At 37.7% G+C, this 13794-nt stretch overlaps 2 protein-coding genes across 2 annotated transcripts; one reads left to right on the top strand and one right to left on the bottom strand.

The window, feature by feature from the left end:
• Positions 1-164: 164 nt before the first annotated feature.
• Positions 165-5896, bottom strand: LOC102785358 (translocon-associated protein subunit alpha-like). The gene is made up of 9 exons (XM_006784373.2): positions 5738-5896; positions 4787-4905; positions 4617-4710; positions 4321-4448; positions 2365-2499; positions 1905-1981; positions 1407-1485; positions 1119-1212; positions 165-1000 (listed from the first exon to the last, which is right to left on the bottom strand). Exons 1-9 carry the CDS (start codon positions 5805-5807, stop codon positions 936-938), a joined length of 861 nt encoding a protein of 286 aa, XP_006784436.2. The 5' UTR covers positions 5808-5896; the 3' UTR covers positions 165-935.
• A 3151-nt stretch (positions 5897-9047) lies between these two features.
• Positions 9048-13428, top strand: LOC102785656 (uncharacterized). The gene is made up of 6 exons (XM_087840680.1): positions 9048-9113; positions 11137-11253; positions 11614-11647; positions 11735-11796; positions 11882-11973; positions 12806-13428. Exons 1-6 carry the CDS (start codon positions 9083-9085, stop codon positions 13052-13054), a joined length of 585 nt encoding a protein of 194 aa, XP_087696806.1. The 5' UTR covers positions 9048-9082; the 3' UTR covers positions 13055-13428.
• Positions 13429-13794: the final 366 nt, after the last annotated feature.

The raw sequence follows: 13794 nt of genomic DNA, 5'->3' as shown, positions 1-13794 counted from the left end.
GTTGGGAAAATAAATATTTACTTTGTTCCACAGGGAAAGTGTGGAAATGTTGTGGAAACATGTAGCATTTGTCTTCTTCTGCAGATTTCTGCACACTTTCACAATCAAACAAATTTTTAATATTACACAAAGATAATCCGAGTGAATACAAAAATACAAAACGCTTTGTTTAGCCTTTTATTGTTTTTCAGAAGGCGTTGCATCACAAATACTGACATACAACGTGACAGACCGCATCACTAACACTGACTGAAGACTCTGAAATGCTCTGCTCAGGAGTAAGGCGGCAAAATTGACTTGCACAGACACTGAGACGCATGGTTTCGACATTTGTACTTGCAGCTGCCACTGTACCACTTTAAAAAAAAAAAAATTCATTAATGGATGTTATGTGTGAGTCATGTGTGGTAATTAAAAAAAAAAAAAAATCAACTGCATTTTTTGCAAGAGACCAGATAAGGCAGAGAAGGGTTTGATGATAGAGAAGACTGTGATATTTTCATTATTATTATCAAAAAAAAAAAAAAAAAAAAAAAAAAGGAGGGGTGGCAACAAACTCAAATTCAACCCTCTTCAAGAAGGCAGTTCAAGACAGCCCTTGTAATCTTAATTACTGATTGTCTTATTTTTCCCATTACATCTCTTTCTTTCTCTCTCTCTCACACACATACACACAGATACAAAAGTCCCTTTAAAATGAACCACAGTTCAGTCTTCTTAGTGTTTAAATGGTCACGGTCCAATGAGAGCACAGGATCCTCTCAGCATGTAATACCTTGAGACTGTATCGAGCTCCGATTCTCAAACATAAAAAAATCTGCTTCAAAAACTGAATTCCAGACATTTGCATCCTTTGTAAATATGAACCGAGTTATTGTTGTGAGGTGTTCTGAAAGTTTGATCAAGATTATAACGACAAAGGGAAGCCAGCACGTTTACTGGTCTGTCCCAGCCGCCCTCTTGGTTCGTTTCCGGGGGGATGCTTTAGGGGAAGCCTTGTCTGAAACACAGGAAGTAAAGATCAAATACTCATAAATCACAATCACAGTAAGAAAACAAAACAAAGCAGAGGGTGAGTGGAGCAGTGTAATCATAACAGCTGGGCAAAATGAACTTACTCATGACATTAAGAGTCTCCTGAGGAATCCAGCTGATGTCCACATCATTTATTCCAGCAGTGCCCTTTTCTATTTTCACAGAAAGCCTCTTTTTCTGCAGAATGCACACAAAGGTAGAAAGACCACATTATGTCATGTTAAATCCAATTTATTCACCATCATGCTGACTTTACCAGAAACATTTCTTCACATTTACACCGATTCACAAAGATGTGCCTCATTTCATCTCATGGGCAGACAAAATATCCTTAGATAAAAACAGAAGAGCCAGGGACGATGAGCACATACCGTCCTCGAGTCCAGGACCTGGTACATCCCGAAGAGCAGCAGGGATACCAGTCCCGCCAGGAACACGTACATAAACATTCTGCAAATAAAAGCAAAAACTCCAAGTTACAAATACACAAGAGCACAAAAAACAAGAAGAAGCCAGATTTCTCCGTTTATCAACCTCGATTGCAAATTTTATGTTCGATTTTTTTTCCCAGAAGGAATACGCTGTCTTCACTAATATTTCTGCCAACAGTTTGCACGTCTTACACCAGCAGCACAATCCTGGCTGCGAGTCTCTTTGTGACAATTTCACACCTCCTTTTACAGGTTTGTACATGTAGTGCAATCTTCTGGGAGAGCTGCAGAGAGCCGGATGTGCCAAAACGACGTGACAAATACAATTTTGTACATTTCCATTTTTTTTTGTTTTCTCCAGTGGAATTAAAAAGACACAAAACACTTCATTTGCATTTTCAATTTTGCCTTTACATTATAAAAACCAGAAAAGCTTACGTTTCTCCATCCAGTCCCTCTTCTCGTTCAGTGATGGTGACAGTTTGGTTGTAAACGGCAGTCTGGAACACGCTGCCCTAAATGTATTTTTTTTACAAAAGAAAAGTCAAAAGACAAACAGGGAAAACAAAAGAATTGTCATTAAAATGGCTCAGCATTCGTTAATAGTGCAGAAAAAAGCAGTCAAAGCTCAGCAGGGGGAAATGATGACAGTAAGGACCCTCCTGGGAATCCAAATTATGGGAGAGAGAGAGAAAAAAATAGTTGCTAACAAAATGTAGTGCTGATGAAGATTTCTTCAAGGCTTTTAATATTCATGAATCATGAATAATCATTAGGTGTCCTGTGAAAAATATTCCTGACAGTTACTGCCTGATATCTTCACATTCTACCCCCTCCCACCTTCTCTCAATAAAAACAATAAATAAATAAACTTTTAAAACAATAACACTTATTTTACCTCAGTGTCTTGATAGTTGAGCAGGATTACAAGTCCAAATGGGCGACCGGCCATTGGCTGTGCTGGGATGAAGGAGTACTCGAAGGAGGCCTGAGCTTGTGGTTTGACGACAGTGTTCAGGGACAAAGCTGTGAACTATAAACACACAAAACACTAAGCAATCATTTTCTGAAAGTATGACATGAGCTAGTTTGGTTTCCTCAGTTAACCTAACATCAGCGTCTTTGGACAAAGCTGGGGTACCCGGAGAGAATCTGGGGAGAACGTGTAAACGCCACACGAAACGCTCCGGGAACCTGGAACCCTCTTGCTTTGAACAACAGTGCTGACCTCTAACACCGTGCTGCCATTTCTGAGGTTTCATTAAAGCTAAACAAAGTAGCCTTTGCTAGTCCCAGAAATGGGAAATTCACAAATGAAGAGAGCATGTGCACAAATATAATGAACATCATTTTACTTTAATGTTTCTGCATCATTCAGATATTTAAGTTGTTCTGTTACACAATTCAGTGTGGAGTTCATGTTCTTCCCTGAGTCTGTGTGGGTTTTCTCAGAGTACTCTGGCCTCCACCCACAGTCCAAAGACATGTGGGAGTTAGTGGGGTTCGGTTAACTGGGGATTATAAATTGCCCATAGGTGTGAATGTGAGTGTGAATGGTTGTCTGCGTGTTTTAGCCCTGCAACAAACTGGCGACCGGCCCAAGAGGTCACCAGTCTGTCGCCCTGTGGTAGCTGGAATAGACTCCAGCCCCTACCACGATCCTGAACTGGATAAATGGAAAAAAGGATGGATGTACAATCCCACCCTTAACATTTTTTTTTACTTTATTTTTCATTAAGACATGAAAGGAATAGAGAGTGTTTATATATATTTTTTCAGCATTTCTCAACATTCAAGAGAATAAAACAGAAGTAATGAAAAGAGAATTCAAAGAAACCTAAAATCTGATATAAACTCAGGGAAAGTCTTGCCATAAAAGTATGTTTAAAAGTTTAAAGGCATGACTTAAAAAAAGTGACCGACCATGTCAACCAGGTTGTTCCAGAGTTATGAGGCGCTCAGTGCAAATGCTCTCACCTTAGGGCTGTGACCAAAATCTCAAATCCCGATATAAGACATCTATCGTCTGATAACGATATAAATCACAAAAATGTAACATTTTCTGTAAATTCTGTGAATCTCGGGCAGCTCGACTTGCGTGAAGTGTTTCCAGCTGGGCATTGTGTACCTGGAGTCGAGTGTTTTAATTGAAACTATACATTTTTAGTCATAAGTTGTAATGGCCACCGTTTTCTTTGTGAGTATTTATTACACGGCGTGCTGCGGGGAAAAGCCTGTTCTAACGTTTGAGTCTAAGGTTTATTTTTTTTTAGCACCTGACGGCTCTTTTTTACTTCTCATCTGTAAATAATCTGCTCTTTCACGTGGTTTAGTTTATTTTGAAAAGTGTCAACAGGATCTTGAGCTTTATTGTGAAAGGTTTATATGGAAAATAAACAAGCGGACATGCGATGGTTTTACCGTCGTTGTTGCTAACGACAACGCATAAAAACAGGCGCTTGTCCGTCTGTAGTGTGGTTATATAAAATATAAGAGAAAGAGAGAACTTTAAGAAATAAATATAGCCACTACAGTGACCATCAAAACGATGAAAAAATATTGCCGTAAACAGTTTATTTTGCGACACCACGAAACAAACGATAGCATAAAATTAAACGATAGACGTTTTTATATCGTCATCCGATATATATCGTTATATCGAACAGCCCTATCTCACCTCTTACATTTTATATACTAGTGCATGTGGTAGTTAGAGGTGGAAGATGTACACCATGAGCGGCCTTAAAGGCAGCCAATAACATCTTAAATTTAATTTCATAGCTAAATCTCTTTAGTTATGAACTTGTCCTGAAGACATTTTACAGCAGGATATGCGGCACATTGTGTCACTTACATTCTGGATGAAGAACTGGAAGTCCTGGGGATAACGAAAGGAGGCCTCCAATGACTGAACGGTGAACTCCTGACTACCCTTGTTGGAGAAACCCACCAGGAACCGCACAATTTCATTGGCAGGAAACTCTAAAAGTGTCATGACCAGAAGTAAATAATGAATAAAAGTAAAAACACAAATGTGAAGATACCATGTGTTTAACACAGCCACAAAACTGGCTTCTACACCATGAAACAACTAATTAAGCTTTGTGCTTTAGTTTTCTAGCAATTATTAACAAAAACAGCGATACCAACCTTCTCCTGTGGTGAAGATGATCGTCGTGTCGGCATCAGGGTGAGAAGCTAACAGTTTGTCCGCCGCTTCGTCAGAGTCATCTTCGTGTCCTTCCTGTTGACACACACAACTTTACATTGTAAAACCACCACTAGTATGCCTAATCGTGCTGCGCCATCACTGTACATACCGAGGTTTGCATCTGATCCTCTTCAACAAGGACATCTTCATCATCTTCCTCTTCATCTACTGCAGCATCTGAGTCCTCGACAATGTCCTCGGCCGAGTCTGAGTCGGCATAAACGTGGCCTGCGAGTCAGAAGCCACAGTGAAGACATGAATAGATTAGGGGAATGATGCTGGTTAACACACTGGAGAAATGTTTTAGGAGTTTTCATATAACAATCTGAGCTTGTAATCTTTGATTAATTCAGCGTGTAAAACAGACAAGAAAGTGCTGCATTTGGCCATCATCGTCACACAGACAGTATTTATTTATTTCATAGCAATTTATGTCAGATTATGTCTGTATCAAGTCACGTGATGAAGTGATAGATGGTCATTTAAAGAAGAAAAGCAATGGAAATGTGGGCGAAAATCTAATATACACTTAAGCAAGGAAAAATCAATTAAAAGGGGTTGCAATAAATCTGGCAACCTTGCCTCCAATTTCAATGAAACAGGAGCAAAGAATGAATGTGTGTCAGCAGGGCAGAAACCAGCAGAGCCAAACAGTACGATCTTATCTATGGTGACGTGTCCCAGAAAAGTGAGGGAGCCTCCAGCTGTTCTTACATCCTCGGCCACTTCATACATTTGTATTAAAAAGCTCCTCTGTGGCTCTAAAGGGAAACTAAACTTTGCGTGACGTGTATATATTTCTTCTTACGAAGAAAAAGACCGTTTTTTCTTTAATTCACAACAAAAGCGACAGACTATTGTATATCTCTAGATGTTTAAGAATAAAACATGCCTTATAGTCACATTAGCAGCTGATCCAGCTGTGGAGAAAGCTGTCGAATCGCCCTGTGACTGTGCCACGTCAATATGTTAGGCGAAAAACTTCTGACCAGCAGCGGAGTGAGGCTACAAATGTATCTGCCTGCTTTCAAGTGAAATAAATACATAAATAAATGCTTACCAACTGATATCAGACTGCAGGGGAAGGCCAGGAAAAAAAGCAGCAAAAGTTTTGATGTGAAGTTGAACATGTTAGCAGAGGTGGAGGCTAAAGTTAGTACCACATCAGCAGCTTGAGGAGTAGAGGACGGGAACTGAGGAGGGGGCGGGATAAGAGGAGTTCTTCTTCTTCTCCATGTTTCATGGCGCGTGCGTAGAACTTAGTGGTGCATTACCGCCACATAGAGGAAAATCAATCAAACAAACAAACTTTGTAGCGTGGATGAAGTGGAGCCACGTCGTCCATCTTTAACACTGTCGTTGGGCTGGATGTGGATGTGAAGTAGACTGTGTTTAACTATCTATCTATCTATCTATCTATCTATCTATCTATCTATCTATCTATCTATCTATCTATCTATCAGGGTCACAACAGTTGTGAAAATGTAAATAGTATGTAAATAAATGTAAATGTAAAGCTTATCATTGTCTTGTTGAAATATGCATTACTGATTTTCAGCCTTGTTCTTTGCGCACGGAGAGGTCTCCAGATTATGTGAATCTTTTGATGATGTTATGGACTGTAGATGAGGAGGTATTCAGTCTTCACATTTTATGATGAACATTTTATGAACATTATTCTGAAACTGTTCCACATTTTGTAGACACAGTTCTCTGCAAACTGTTGAACCTCTGCCCATCTTTAGTCCCAACATTTACGTCATAACTTTTGTGGGATGTGTTGCTGCCATCAAATTCAAAATGAAAATATTTTTCATGAAATCATCTCAGTTTAAACATTTGATGTTTTCTGTTTTGTCGTAATATAGGTTCCTGAGACCTGCAGATGTTGGCATTCTGTTGTTACTTACATTTTTCACAGGGTCCTAACTTTTTTGGAAGCGGTGTTGCACAAGACATGTACATAGATTTCTACATCAATTTCTAACACTGGGACTGGCTTTGATAAACCACACCGAGTGACAAGAGGGTAGCCAAAGGTAGAAAAACCAGAAGATAAAAAAAAATTAATTAATTTATGTCTGCATAGCAGATAGCATGGTGGTATTTCAAAAATTCTCTTAATACAAGTGAAAACCTCTGCAGTTGTTTACAATGGAAAGTTTCTGACGCATTGTGGTTAATGTGGTTTTATGTGTTTTTGACCAGTGTACCTAACTATAACACAAGCGTTCCCACAACTGTCAGTTTTAGTTTCCTTCGTCTTATTTGTTCCTATTAATAAATACACTGTAGCATTAGAATGATCCTATAGGTGGAGAATACTAAACAGCGGGATGGAGTAACACAGCTAGGATATTAGACATGCAGTGTGATGAGCAGCGCTTCAGTTAGTCCATTTAATTAACAGTGTAACAGCTCTTTCTGCGCCATTCCTTTTAACAAATTATGAAAAGATCTCACATTTTGAATTTGCCTGGTTGAGCAGATCCATGACTTTAAATATCTGCTTGAGTGCAGTGGTATAAAGGTGGACATGCTTTAACCTATAGCCCACACTCCTTGCAGAAGAATAACTCACCCAGTGTTGTGCGGGATAGCTAAGACAGCCTAAATGTCTTGAGCCACTCTTTACTGAATTTTCATCCATGTCAGATGTCAGCACCAGTAACTTTTGAATCAATGTTTAAACCAAAAACAACTCAGATGCCCAAAAAGATGATTGGAACAATCCTTCCCACATCTGGTTTCATTTAATATTCAAAATGTGACACTTTATACACAGAAGAAGGCAAACAAATGACTGCATTGCTGTCTGCGTGTTCAACCCACGCTTTCTTCACTAAATGGACCGTGAGAGTCTTATCATTTGCTCCTCTCATCCTGAACTAGTGTTCAGCCTGCTGACACAGATGGGGCTGATCAGCAGGCTGCCAGCTCGTGCAAGTTTGTATACAGAAGATTTAGGAGCTGCAGTTCAGCACTATAAATGAATCCTGAAGAATGATTGCTGAACCAGGTGAAATTAATTCCCAGAATGTATGCAAATATTCGTCTTACGTCTGACAGTGATTTGCTCTTCGTCTTTATTGATTTGAGCAAACTGTTTGAGATGCTCACATACAGGTTATGAATATTTGGTTGCGTTTCTAAACGGCGATCATTCTCTGCCAAATATGAATCTTTGTTGCGGTCATCAGATGAAGATAAATCCAGGAGATTTAAAGGCTTACAGAAGCCAAATACCAACAGATTTATCTGGATGATATGAGAATAAGATACTAAGAGAGCTAAAAACTCATATTTTACCCCCAAAGTGACCAAAACTAGGATGTGACTTAAAAAACTGGGCCTCTAGTGTGTAAACACATCCATTAACACCTCCTTGCTGCTCTAATTCCTGTTGTCTGATGTTGCAGCTATGAAATATGAACCACTAATTTAAGATGTGTGTTGCCAAGTAAAGAGCTCAGCATGAAAAAGTTAAATCAGTGAACACCACCATGTGCTGAATGTGTCAGACTGTTACCAGAATAATTGGTTAACCTCACTTTCTGTCATGGCCACTGGCATATTTTTGACCCAGCAGCTCACGACTGACTTTAAAGATATATAAAGACATCTGCAGGATTACAACAAAGATACCATTTATTTTGGTTTATGACTTGATCCATTACTTTGACAGGAAGTTCCATCACTGACATCTGTTACCTCATATGTCTAAATTTCCTAGTCGTTTGCACTTATTAAACACTTTTGTTGACCTTTTTAACTTAAAGGTCGTAGTTAGCATTTTTATTTTTATAATCTCATTTTATTATTATTATTTTTTTTTAGAAACAAATCACTGCTTTTCATGGATTCTTTTATCTGTATGCATGCATGTGTAAAAATCATAACCACTAGAGTTTGTGCTGTAGTAGTTACAAATATTTGTCCCCACTAGAAATGTTTTTATCTCCACGGAGAGAATTTGCTCTCATTCTTAATATGTTGTCACATAGTATCCAGATGTTGTGTGAAATAATTAAAGGATTATATTTAGTGCCTCAAAGATAATTAAATGTCTTTTCCAGGATATTTAAAGTAAAAAGGATATATCCCCTTAAATCAAAACTGTTCATGTCGTATTCCTTAACACTAAAAGGGCAGGTTCGCAGCCTTGGTACCTGATCTTTCTTGTAGTCTAAAAAAAGTTTGTGGTTTTCTGCAAAAGCACACATCCTGTAACAGTCCTTTAAGAAAAAAAAGCAAACACGCTGGTGTCGCATCATACTGCGTGAGCACAAACATGCAGCGAGTTCTGTAGAACTGCTTGTCAAAGACAGAGTACAGGTGTAAAAGATTTAGTAGACGTTTGTTATCAGAGTATAGTTTGGATTGTCCTTGGTTAAACTTCACTGCCATGGCAGGAAATTGCAGCTCCACTCAGCAAGGTAAGTCTTGAATGAAGATAGAGAAACTGTTAGATTTCACAGTAATGTAAGCCAAGAGTTTTCCTTAGAGTTCGATCAGGTCTTTACATTATTTATAAATAAAGATGGTTAGTGTTGCTTTTATATTGAATTAAGCTTTACTGGTTTGACTTTAGAGGGAGTGAAAAAGGTTAAAGGCTGATTTTCATATCAGATTGCACTTTGATTATTTAGAAGCTTTTGTGGGACTTCCCCATCTTTCCTGTTATTGCTCTAATAGAAGTTTAACAGAATTTCAGTACTTTCTAGTTGGAAGTTTTGAAAAAAGAAAGTGCTGAAAAATAAACTGTATGCTGTCTGGCACAATGTGACAAAGATCATTCCAGGAATTAAACTACACTGGGCACATTAATAAGCTTATAAAGAGATGTAATTAATATAGTGCAGAACTGTTCAGCTTGTTGGTTCCCCAGCAGTTGCAGTTTTTCATGTGGCACCTTGGGAAAACTAACCGCCCACCCCTGCCTGAGATGCTGCCGGAGAGAGAAACATATCCAAAATTAGAGTCAGTAGGACTTCAGCCAGGAGCTGGATGATAAAAATGTTTCCAACTTTGTTTTTAAATCAGTGAATAGTGCTTTAAATAAATGATCACAGCAACCAAAAACAAACAAAGAAAATCCCCCAAAACTGAGCTTACTAAAAGGTAAGTTTCTTTTATACACAGCTTCTCCCACGCCTTCACAGCTGACATGTGAAGTGTCTGTTGTGTACAGACTCACAGCATTCTGATTAAACAGACAGTGATAAACGCTCAGAGGCATCAGCAGTTTAATTAGGACGGTGCAGTTTGCCCAAAGGCAAAAAGCAATACTGTGTAAGATCGTAGAATGTGTCTCATTTTAATGAGGCGATGCATTACCAAAGCTAAATTATTTATTTAGATTTGTAACAGAGATCCTATGCACCAGATATTACTCGGGCAGAATGTGGACCCATTTCCACCACTGCAGAGTCCAAACACGTTAAAGTGCTCCTTCGTTTACGGTGAAAATTCAGCTGAAAGTTATACGAGATATTGCACACCACAGCTACACAGTTAAGAGTTACAGTTACAGTCAGGCTTTTTATGTGATTCAGTGGCAAACCAAAAACCAACAGTGTGTCGACTGAATGTTTTAACTCACTAGAGATCGATGAGGCTTCAGGAACATGTTAAACATAGTATATCAACAAGCACTGCAAATGGTTTCTGGGGTAGGAAATGCGCCCAAGGTGCTTTTGCTCAGTGTGTATTCCTGCAGCAAACATTGCACACATCACACATCCATGCATGCAGGTTTCTCAGCAAAACCACATTTTCTGCTGCTCAGTGCTGGTGTAGATGTATTGCTCAAGGACTCTGATGCCGTGCATGTTTTCACACTTTGGTTTATTGCCCAATTTCCTTCAGCATTGTTTGAACAATCCATTTTCAAGCGTGTACCTCTAGTTCTACATTTTTAAAAGAGATATATGAAAAAAATCCTTTTTTATTTTGTTTATTCATATTTTAAAAGCTTTACATGATGCATGGATGGATATTCTTCATTAATATTGTTATTATCAGTAGTAGTCACTTATTTAATATCTGTTTAAAATGTGAACTAAAGAGGAAAAAAAGGCGTCCCAAATTGCTAAAATTAGCTTTCTGTGTTGCGTGGTGCAGTGATGAAGCACAGCACTCACTTTGTGAGTAGGGTATTTCTGTGTGAAGCTAAGTCATTTTCTCACAGTGCTTCCATTTCTTCCCACAATTCATACACATTGCATTAAATTGGTTGTGAGCTCTACAATGAGCACATGTGTAAATGGTAGGCAGTGGATGGATGGACAGAAAATTAAAGACACAGCTATGTAAAAAAAATTGCCTTTTGATTTTTTTTAAAAACACACATAGCAGTTTTCTGTCTTCATGTATGAGATTAACTATGACGTCAGTGAGTGTTGCTCAAACATAGTTTATTCATTTAAAGCGACTCATATTTGTTTTTCTTTTTTCTAGCTTCACAGTTTGGTTATTTATCTATGGAATTACAAGTGACCTTAGGGGTTCTCAGTGCAGCGCTGATCATCTCACTGGCATGGAATATTTTTTGTTGTGTATCAAAATTTGGCTCAGGTAATTACATTATTTACTCTACCCTCACTCACAAAAAAAGATTCTTCACCCACTGTAAACATGACACAATAGTTTGAGTAAAATGCAACTGAAATATATTATTAAAGAGTTATTTATTCTAATACTCAATTATTTAAAAAAATGTGCTTGTATAAACTGAATGCATATCAATCAAATACATTTGATTTGACCAGATTTAATTAAATTTAACATTTTTACATTTTACCTGTAAAAAACAAAACAAAACATCATAAATCCAAATGCAATTAAATTAGTTAAAGTCAGCATTTTATGGGAATTAACACAAAACCCCCTGAAAACGATCCAGTTGTGAATATATTCATCTTTATCTTGTATTAGGAAAATGGAGATGTCCACTGAGAAGACGGCAAAGGTGTGTAGCGTGGTTTTTATTGTTAACAAATTACAGTAAAACAGATCTGCATGTGAAGAACTCCGTTTTCCTTTCTGTGTATTTTAGTCAGAGCTTGAGACAGATGGAAGAAAATCCTATTTATGGAAACTTAAGCTACCTGCAAACAAGTAGGTGCAAACGGTCGTGCGTATGGCTGTGCACATGCTTTAGTACACTTGTATCAGATTACAGCGTGATGTTATTTCTCCACAGGCATAACTTATTTAACAGAAGACAATCCCCCTCACTCATCACTCAGCTCTTCAAATGGGAAGTATCAGCGGAGAGTCAGATCAGACTTACAGGTAGATTCTTTGAAACTCTTTGGAAGGTTTGAGATCTTTTATTCTGGCTTCACTTTGGGCTCTCTATCTGTTCATACAGGTTATTAAACCTTCATGACAATATCTCTCCATAAAAAGTAAAATACAGCTGTATGATATTAGATCAGGTAATAGTAGGAACATAAAAAGTGGTCCTCTCGGATAGGTCAGTCTAGACCTACTAACACATGGGTGTCAAACATAAGGCCTGGGACCCAGAATTGGCCCAGAAAAGAATCCAAACTGGCCGCCTGGCCCAACGTGAAGAAGGGCATAGCTTTATTATTTTTAATTGTTATTTAATTTTTAACTCTGTTTAATAGCTTTTCATGCCAATAAAGGCTTCTCCAGTGCCAGTGATAATAAACCAATTAAACCGAAGTAATTAAATAATAGCTAAATGATTAAATGATGAAAAAAATATTTAAAAAAAAAAAAAAAAAATCTACTAAGGAAATTTCAGGGTTTTTTTTTTTTTTTTTAAACACAGTGGGTCCACGTCCACAGCAAAACCAAAAAAGTAATTAAAAAAAAAAATGAGGAAAAGCACACATGTATTTCTTACAATTTAAAAGCATAGAGTTGCACTCACAGATTTCTTTCATCTACTAAAGCAGCGTTTCTTTATCACGTAAGAAAATTGAGATGTACTGTTGAAATTACCCTTCTTTTTCTTATATTACAATATCGCAAGCATTAACTTTAGTTAAATTTAGTTAGTTAAAAGTCTTTTCACAGACAGAAAGGAGAATTTTACTTGTTCATTGCATTGAAGTGTGATCATGTTTACATTGTTTTTTGTTTCTTCTTCCAGTCCAAAAACCACGACTGTTATGCCAACCTGACCTTAAAGGGCCCCAGGCTGCAGGCTGGTCACAGCTGTCCACAGATACAGTACTCAGATGTAATGCAGTTAGGGGAGCCACCGGAGTCAGAGAAGGAGGATGACGGTAACACGGACGCCCTCTCCACAGTGTCTGATCTGTATGCTTCCGTGCAAACTCAGCGAACAAAAACCATTGACTCTGCAGACAATGAGGAAGGCTATGCCAACCATCTCTGAGACGTACACAGCTGCTGATGCTGAGATGACACAAATCGCTGTTGTTTTTTTTCAGGCCTGATCTGTCACCACAGGATGTCAGTGTTTATTATTATATGAAAAATGGAAACGCGTCTGTGCAGTTGTGAAGTAGAGAAGTGCTGCACTTCTCTGATTCATTGGCTCTCAAACTAGTTAACTAGCTATCAAGAGGAGGGGACCCACAATTTCAAACAATTATTAATAATAAACAGGATCTGAGTGGATTTTTACTTAAATAAAGCTCAGAGTCATAGCATTCACAAACTCTTTTTGCATTTGTTAAATTAAAAAGAAAAGAAAATTCATGTTCTTTTAACTCCCCGACAGTTTGAGAATTACTGCTCTGCCTGAATGTGAAAGTTTTAACATAAAATGTGTATTTTATGTAACATTTCAATGACATTTTTTGGTGAACTTGTTTTTTGATGGTGCATTTGAAAGCTAATTAAGTACAACATATCTATTTTTTGTTTTTTTTTACAAAATGACAGTAATTAATTTTGTAATATTTTCTCTAATAAAATAAATGATTATCTAAGAGTGCTCCAGACAAGCTTTTGTATGCTTAACAATATATTCCACTTATAATAAGTAAGTCATTTTTTGACACTTGCTTTTCAAGTGATAGCACATTTAATATTGTGTAATAAATCCCTCTTCTTCTCTTTGCTTTTAACTTGGTAAGAATTCTTTTAACACAACTTTCTTCTGCTGTGTCA

Source organism: Neolamprologus brichardi, chromosome 5, assembly GCF_056152115.1.
Source record: "Neolamprologus brichardi isolate AB-2024 chromosome 5, ASM5615211v1, whole genome shotgun sequence".
NCBI lineage: Eukaryota > Metazoa > Chordata > Actinopteri > Cichliformes > Cichlidae > Neolamprologus > Neolamprologus brichardi.
The sequence above is the reverse complement of the archived record's forward strand: the minus strand, read 5'-3'. Positions and strand labels throughout refer to the sequence as shown.